The following is a 9,490-nucleotide window of genomic DNA, read 5'->3' as shown; positions in this document are numbered from 1 at the left end:
CGTGATATCTCAGCAAACATGGCGTCTCGAACTCTCTGCTCATTACTCACGGCTGCAGCTCTTCTAACCGGTAGGTCCACAGCTTGTGGAACATTATGCGTCAGCTGTTTGCCGGGGTACACATTGATTCACGGTGTCCTGGCATCACAGAGGCAGGAACACATTTTCCACAGATGAAAATGATCTGGGTCGAAACGTGTCCCAACTCAGCAAAGATTGGAAGAAATTAGCGACTGTACTTGCAAAATGACAGTGGAAGAGTTAGGCTGGGAATCCACACAGGACTGAAGCGACCTGAAATGACTGGACAAAGGCCGGACTTTTAAACTAACCGACTGCTTCCAGGTGTCCCCTTGGAAGGGAAATGGGAAATCATCTCGTTAAACGCGTGACCTGTGTTTCTTTTTTTTAAAAACCTTTTTATTTCATACGTCAAAATCTTGTTGGTCCCAGTGGATGAGTTGTACGAGTTGGATTCTTTTCCAGCTTCCCTGCCTCTTCTTTCTCTGTTTACTGACCAAGGTGAACGGGCTGCATCTGGGCAATAAGAATCATGAATCAACTTTTAAAATTTACTCTCTTACAGGGCGCTGTTATGCAGATTCTGTCTCACAAAGACCCGCCGCAATCGCAGTGAATGAGGGGGATGATGTCCTGTTATTCTGTAATTACACTGCTACAACAAGCAGTGATCCTTACCTCTTCTGGTACCGGCAGCATTCCAGCGGCTCCATGGAATATCTCCTAAAGAGAAACCAATATATCAGCACCACAGACAGACTTCCAGGAGACCGTTTTTCCTCGAAGTTGGATCATGTGAACCGCACTATCCAGCTGAATATGTTGAAAACAGAACTTTCAGACTCTGCAGTGTATTACTGTGCACTGAGCCCCACAGAGACTCGGAACTGGGCTGACCCCGGACAAAAACTGTCAGAGAGCAATTGAACATGATAGCATGTCAAGGAAGCATTGAGATCAGGGGCGGCTCTGAAGTGATACCCGCATTCAGACTGATATCACTGATAAAGTTTTCGAACAGAAAACTTTAATGATTAGTAATCTACTATTAATATTAACTAATACTTTTAGTTCAATATATTGCATATAAATAATTTGTTTTGTGTGTTTTGAGATGTCCCAAACTATTTCACTGTTCCAGTGATGTTGTAGTGCAGAAAATGCAGGAAAAGGTTTCGGTTGAACAGAATTCTCCAGCGACATAGGGAATAGCAGAACTCGTTTGAGATACAATAACCTGTCACGTATTTCTAATAATCAAACACTTGTGCAACGAGAACAGCGTCAACCACATTGCGGGATTTTCAGTATTGCCCTGCTATGTCTATATTTGCAACTGCAGAATGGTGAACGATAGGTTCAGTGATCCAGTATCACGCAGACTTGGTTCACATATGAATAAGAAAGGGGGTTCTAATTTATATCTTAAGAATAATAACCAATCAAAAACATATTGTGATGACTGACTCGTGACTCTGAGCCGGCCAGTCACGTGAAGCTTCTGCGGTCAGTCTGGATGGAACTGAGCATTTTTCACCCTTCATGTAAAGTTTCCTTCTTTGCCAGCGGGTCATTTCGAGAAATTTAAGTTCTATAAAGACCGATGGGTTCCTTCTCATCCTCTGGCGACAATTGAGAATTACATGAACCCATTTTGAAACTGAGTCATGAAAGAGACATTCCTGATTCTGGAATAAGGACGCTTGTGGGACTTGGCACCATTCTGGAGTTAATACATCCTGCGCAGTCAGAGTAACTCTTCCGTTACAGAAGAGGTGAAACCTGTTAATCAAAAACATGAGCAGACATGCAAGTTCATGGTAACCAGTTGCATGGATAGTTTATGGGAGCGCTCAGTCTTTGTCTCAGTACGCCAGTGTGCAGTGATGGAAAACAGTGTCTGACAACTCAGTAACACCAACAGCAATAATGTCATAACTTATTGTTGATTGAGTCAAGACATTGAAGGGACAGTTAGAATCAGTAATAGAAGAATGCAGCACAGAAATAGGCCCACGGGTCCTTCATGTCTGTACGATAGAATGATGAAAATGTTTCTTGTAATTGAACCTTGGCTGAAATGCACTACAGGCATAATGTCCACTTTGTGCATTAAACTTTCTTCGTAAAAGTTATTTGGAATGCTGAACAGTTATGACGATCATCAGAAAACAATTACACAGAAAATGCATGTCCATACAGTGAATGATTCCTGCAGTAAAAGCAGAATATATCATCAAAAGGTTTACAAGGATGTGCGAGGGTTGGAAAGTTTGAGCTGTTGTGAGAGGCTGAATAAGCAGGAGCTGTTTCGTTTGGAGCTTTGGAGGCTTAGGTGTGACCTTAAAGAGGTGTATAAAATCATTAAGGTCACGGACAGGGCCATGGAATAAGATTCGAAAGTGGGGTGCTGGAAAAGCGGAGCAGGTCAGGCATCATCCGAGGAGCAGGAGCATTGGCGTTTCGGGCACAAGCCCTTAATCAAGAATTAGATTGTCTCATTCCTGATAAAGGGCGAGTACCAATAATGTCGATTCTCCCACTCCTAGGACGCTGCATGACTTCTGTGCTTTTCCAGCACCCCACTCTTGAGTCTGATCTCCAGCATCTGCTGATCTCACTTTCTCCTCATTGGATAAGATCACTTCCCCCGGGTGAGGGAGTCCAAATGTGAAGGTTATAGATTTAAGGCGAGAGGGAAAAGAATTAAAAGGGACCAAAGCGGCAACTTTTTCATGCAAAGGACTGCATGTTTATGGAGTGAGCTCTGCGAGGAGGTGGTGGAGGCTGAAACATTTGCAAAATTTAAAAGAAACCTTGATGAATCTGAAGTGTTTAGAGGGATATGGGCAATATGCTTTTAAATGGAAATCAATTTGTTTGGGATATCTGGTCGTCGTGGACGAATTGGCTCTCTTTCTTTTCTTTATATCTCTGAGACTCTCTGAAAAAAATTTGTCCAATTTCTCTGAACGTGGTGAAAAAATTATAACAGGCTGCCACCAGAGGGCAGTAGTAGCATGAAATATAAACATTTACTTATAAAATCAGTGGCAGCGACTCTGGAGGGAACTTGAGAGTGTACTTTTCATGACAATAAACCGAGAGCAGAATTTCATCAATAATCATTAGAGCACAATAGACAATAAGATGTAAAAGCAGAAAGTGACCATTCAGTCAACCGGGATACTACATTTCAATGAGAATATGGATGACTTGACGATATTAAAACCCAATTTTCTGCTTTACTTCCATAACCCTTCACTCCCTTATGGATTAGACGTCTGTCTAAATCGGCAAAATGTTAGAGGAATGTTTCGTTTATCTATTCACAACACTAGCTATTCAGAATTCGTGTATAATTATAGTAAGGAGCCGACAATGATATTTCTAGATTTGTCTTCATTGCAAGTGGGTTTAAGTAACACGCCAAGGATTTCATTGCATTTGCAGAAGACATTGTTGAGAGCACACCAATGACAGCCTCACAGTCATTTCCAGGTGCTAAGCTTTAACTCCATATTATGAGAATATGGGATCAAATACCTCCAGAAAGAATGAAGGGTCCATGACATCTAAAACCTATTCTGAGCAACTGGATTGCGATAGCAGTGACGGTACCAAGATGCCACGGACGGCCAATCTGGTAAATATACCCCCAATTCTATAAGGAAGAGAAACTCATGGATTTTGACTTTGTTACTGTAAAAGAATGATGATAAGATTCGAACTTGGCGTAGTGTGGGTGCTTTGGCGAAGACGTTGTAGTTTCTGGTTCTCCAATAGCTTTGCTGCCTTTGCGGTGATTGTGGAGTTTGTGTGTTCAGAAGGTAATGCGGAAGAAGAAATTGAACACATTTTTTGACACAGTAAAACTGAAAACATCAAATTAACATGGGAGCTTGCAGTTCTGATAAATAAGGAATACATTTCTATGACCTCAGTTGCTTGTAAAATAAGTGTGATGCAAAGGCTTTTTATGATTGCTTCACCTCAAGATCACTGAGCCCACTTTCCTCTTCTGATCGAATTTATCAAACAACAAAGTCTACTCCTCCCATTTTTATTAATCGGATAGTAACATGCATACATTTCATTATTGTGTTCAGACCCATAATGAGCAAGTTACTGTGTGTATCGGCTGCATGGATTTGTCATAATCAGTGAAATGCTGTTTTGAATGGGTCTCTGGATCTGAGACGAGAACAACATCACTGATTTTGCTTGTCTCTGTCTCCATCTCCAATTTTCAACGCATTAAGTTCACTACTGAAGGGGTCACTAACTTGTTAAACAAGTCGATACTGTTTTGTTTGTTTCTTGCAGTGTACCTCCACTTTCTAATGCTTTTTGTTAAAAGAAAATAGCAATCCTCTTTCATGCATCTTAACCTCTCTACCTGTGATTTTCAATTTTTTTTCTTCAACTTTCTGAGTTAACCATGACTGATTTAACATCTTAGTAGAATCATTCTTCCTCACTGGGATAGCTTTGTTGTCAGTCATGAACCATTTTTTTCAGTGTCTGCCATTGTTATTGACCACATTATCCAATCTACTCTTTTTTTTTCCGAAGGACGATATTCAACTTGGAACAGTTACTAATGAGTCAATGAGTGTGGCACTTGAACAGTACAGGCGGTCAGGCAGTATCCGTGAAGCAGGAGAATGGACGTTTCAGGCATAAGCCCTTCATCATTCGCCGGCTCCCCCGATGCTGCCTGACCGACTGTGCTTTTCCAGCAACACACTCTTCGACTTTGACCTCCATTCAGTCAACCTTGTCCTCACCTTGCAGTCCTCACCTTGTCACAGTTAATTATGAACCAAGTTTCTTCACCCCAAACTGAGGGCCAATTCCAGGAATATCATAGTCACTCTTCGCTTGTGTATGAAGTATATATTCAGTGAACCCACTCCTGCCTCACAGGTTTGAAATTCATCAGGGAATGTAGGTGGCGACAAAGAGGAGATGACTTGCTGGTTTTATTGCTGGTCTGTTAATCCAGAGAACCAGATGAATTTCTGAATACACTGGTACTAATCCTGCTCTGGTCGATGGTGAAATTTCAATTTGATAAAAAATAAAACTGAAATTAAGAATCTCATGATAATTATGAATCTATTGTCGATTATCTGAAAAACCCACCTGGTTCACTGATGTCTTTAATGAAAAGAAACTGCCATAATTTCCTGGTCTGTCTGACACGTGTCTCAAGACTCACAGAAATGTAGTTCACCCTTAACTACCCTCTGTTCGGGATGGTCAATAAACGCTTCCTTACCCGCGACGTCCTCATGCAGTAAGTAGGTAACGAAAATAAAGTGTTGTTGTTTGCTCCTGTATTAACAGCCGAAAATGTGTTGATCCTGAGACTGGTTTTCTGAGGAATCCCCAAACCCGTTGATTCTCTTCATCCTTCATTCTCACTCTAATATCCATTCTATGGCAGGATTAACGAGAGGGAGCAGAATTACATGGAAGGTTAGGATCAGACCGAGACGAGGCCTGGTGGATTCGCCTTTTTCGCTGGTGGGGTCCTTGTATGATCTCAGACGAACTTTATCAGCGTCCAACTGGTGATTGTTGCCGCAATGTGAACGCAACAACAATGCTTTCCTTGCACATTTTCGAATCCTACCAGCTACCTTTCACATCAGCATTTTTTTTTTTGGTGAACTGTTGAAATAGTATAAGAAAAGCCATCTAGTTTGGCACGTGATGAACACTGAGTTTTCAAAATGCATTAGAGGCAGGTGAGGATGAAACATGCAATCACACTCTAATCATTTGAGGTTGCAAGATATGTTGTGTTAGAGAGCACGCCGCACATTATTATGCATGCGGCCAGTTGTGCCCTTTGTGAACAGGGATATGAGCCGGCATGATAACATTTACAAGCTGTAATGGCTCCATTTCAATGGCTCAGATGGCAAAAAAGAACGGTGTGATTTACAGACAAAAATTGACCAGAGGAATCGGGGCATTCCCCACTCTTGTCGCCACACAAAAAGACAGACTTTGACAGCTTCACATTGAAGAAGATATTTGTAACGACCAGTGCAGGGACCATTCGGACCTTCATCTCCTGTGGGTGTTTTTCTCTCTCTCGTGCACAATCTCACTATCTATCTCTCTCATACACAAGCTCACTTTCTTTCTCTCACATCGGCATTCTTATTATCTCTCTCTTTCTTGTATGCACGATCAAGATTCGCTTTTGTCTCTAAAGGGATGACGGGATATGGGTTGCATGAGCGCATTGATCTCCATGATGAGTCAGGGTCACATTGAATAGTGGAACAGACTCGAGGTGTCGAATGACCTGATCCTGCAACTATTTTCTAGATGCGAAAATTCTACTGGTTTAAATTAAGACCGATTGAGTTACTTTCCACCACATATTATGCAGGGCCGGCACCATTATCCTATTGATAGATGCATACGCACATGAGTACATTTTGGAAGGCTTTTTTTTCTATGCAAAAGTGAGAACTGCAGATGCTGGAAACCAGAGTTTAGATCATAGTGATGCTGAAAAGCGCAGTAGGTCAGGCTGCATTCTAGGAGCAGGAAAATCGACGTTTCGGGCAAAAGCCTTTCATCAGGAATGAAGGCAGGAATTCTCCAGGATGTAGAAATAAATAGTGGTGGGGGATGGGGCTGGGGAGAAGGTATCAAAGAGTACAGTAGGTGAATGGGTAGGGATGGAGGTGATAGGTCAGAGAGGAGGGTGGAGCAGATAGGTGGGCAGGGAGATTGGCAGGGAGGAGAGGTCATGAGGACAGTGTTGAGCTGGAAGGTTGGAACTGATGGGAGGAGGGGAAATGAGGAAGCTGGTGAAGTCCACATTGATGGACTGTGGTTCAGGTGTTCTGAACTTGGAGTATGGTTTGCTACCTGGGATTTCGATGTTATGGCTGGAGGAGGGCCATGAAAGCCATGGTATAATGAGGAGAAATTAGATGCCCTCCTTTGAAAGTACCTTTAAACTATTATTTAAGTCTGTCATATATGTTTGTTGTAGATTCCAGGATTTTGATGTTTCAGCAAGAACAGAAAATAGGCGGGGCTGTGGCATTGTTTATCAAGAGTTGCATTACAGCAGCTGAGCGAACGTTTGAGCACTCACCACTTGCGGTAGTTTGGACTATGGTGAGAAATAGGAAAGGAGAGGTCACCCTGTTGGGAGTTTTCTATTGGCCTCCAAATTGTTGCAGGATGTCGTGGGAAGAATTGCAAAGATGATTCTCAATAGGAGCGAGAGTAACTGGGTAGATGTTATGGAAAACTTTAACTTCCCCAATATTAACGGAGAATACGAACGTACAAGTAGATTAGATGGGTCAGTGTTTGTTCAATGTGTGCAGGAGGGTTTCTGTAGACAGGCAATCGAGGTGCGATGCCATATTCGATTTGGATCTGGAGAATGAACCTGGCCAAGTGTTAGATTTGGAGGTAGATGAGCACTTCGGCGCGAATGACTATAATTCATTTATGTTTAGAATAGCAATTGCCAGACAGAGGTATATACAACAGGCAACGAGCTATACTTGGTGAAAATGCAATTATGATGCGATTAGGCAAGATTTATGATGCATAGACTGGGGAAGGAAATTGCAGGGGATGGACACTCTTGAAATGTGGAGCTTTTTGAACAAACAGCTACTGCAGTCTTTGATCAGTGTATCAGGCATGGAGGTAGTTGTCGAGAGAGGGAGGCATGGTTTATTAAAGCAGTTGAAACTGTTGTCAAGAGGAGGAGGAAGGCTGATGTGACGATGAGGTGTGAAGGCTCAGTTATGGGGCTGAAGAGTTACAAGTTAGATATATAAGATCCAAAGAGAGAGCTAAGAAGAGCCAGGAGGGGACGTGTGAAGTTGTTGGTGGATGCGATCAAGGAACACCATAAGACCTTCGATATGTATATAAGGAATAAAAGAATGACTGGAGCAAGATTGGGTCTAATCAAAGAAAGTAGGGGAAGGTTGTGTGTGGAAACTGACTAGATATGGGAAGCGCTTAATGGATACTTTTCGTCAGTATTCACATTGGAACAGGGCAATGTTAGTGAGAATTCGGAGATATAGGCTACAAATTGGATAAGATGGAGGTTTCAAAGTGGAGGTGTTCGCAATTTTGGAAGATCTGAAAATACATAAGACCCCAGGGCCGGATGGGATTTATCCTCGGATTCGCTGGGAAGCCATGGAGGAGATTGATGAGCATTTGGCTTCGATCTTTAAGTTATTATTGTGGAGAAGAGTAGTGCCAGAAGACTGGAGGATAGGAAATGTTGTTCCCTTGTTGAAGAAGGGGAGTCGGGACAACCCTGGTAATTATAGAGAAGCACATGTGATAGTTACTTATCACGGGGAGGATCGAGTGTAATAATACTTTGTTGAAGTGTCCTTTGTACTTAATGAGGAGCCCGAGAGCCTGTTTTAAGTCCTATCTGTTGCTTACACGCGTAGTAATCTCTGAATAAATTGATGTCTTTTATTTCCAACGATGTGCTCATGCCATGAAGGTTGGGGACAGGTGAAACATTACGTTAGACAAATAAAACAGAGTATCACGGAAGTTATACAACCTTGAGAAGCACTTATCCATCGAGAAGCTAATGCCATAATCAACAAGAAAAGATAAATGCAGCACAGAAGAAGGCAGTTTTACCATTCAGATCGATGACAGCTCTGCTAAGGACCAATCCACTCAATGCCAAACTCCCACCTCAGGCAGTATTAGACGTTTTCGACAATTGGGACATTAATAAAATATATATAATTTCACAGCACAATTGGAAACCGAGCAGCTTGGCCATCTCTGACTGGGAAAATAGCCATCAAACCGAATTACATTTCCCATCATTTCCCTAATTCGATTTTGTTGTTCAGTAAACTTGAAGGTTCAGGACTTACAGCCCTGAAGAAGGGCTTATGCCCGAAACGTCGATTCTCCTGTTCCCTGGATGCTGCCTGACCTGCTGCGCTTTTCCAGCAACACATTTTCAGCTCTGATCTCCAGCATCTTCAGACCTCACTTTCTCCACTTTCAGTCTATATCCCCTTGCTCAGCGGGTTAAACACTTGTGCCTGCATTTTGATTTCAGCCACCGAGTTCCAGAATATGTGTAGGGTCCAGGATAAAAAAAGACAAATTCTCACAATACCGGTGAACAGTTCTCAATAACTGTTAATCTATGAACCAGAGTCACTGATGTCTCAAGCAAGAGAAATACACCCTTTCAACTTTTGTATCCACGCCCCTTACAACCTCAAAGAAACCTCCGCTTCAGCTCCTCAGCTTCTGAAAACAACGGGACCCTGTCCAATCTCTCTTTATAGTCCATTTTCCAGTCCTGACTAATCCTCATAAACCTCCTTGGTGCCCTCTCAAAGTCCATTCCTTCTTCGACACTGATGTGACACGTACAATAACAACCAGGGCCTGGTGCAGTATTAACAAA

General features: G+C 42.3%; 1 gene segment (V, D, J or C); it reads left to right on the top strand.

The window, feature by feature from the left end:
• On the top strand, nucleotides 1-948 carry LOC122546974 (T cell receptor alpha variable 8-4-like). The segment is given in 2 exon segments: nucleotides 1-70; nucleotides 587-948. Coding segments are annotated over 2 exon segments (414 nt in total).
• Nucleotides 949-9,490: the final 8,542 nt, after the last annotated feature.

The sequence above is a fragment of the Chiloscyllium plagiosum genome, unplaced genomic scaffold (assembly GCF_037043375.1).
Source record: "Chiloscyllium plagiosum isolate Xiang-an unplaced genomic scaffold, Cpla_swu_hap1 HiC_scaffold_27, whole genome shotgun sequence".
Lineage (NCBI taxonomy): Eukaryota > Metazoa > Chordata > Chondrichthyes > Orectolobiformes > Hemiscylliidae > Chiloscyllium > Chiloscyllium plagiosum.
The sequence above is the reverse complement of the archived record's forward strand: the minus strand, read 5'-3'. Positions and strand labels throughout refer to the sequence as shown.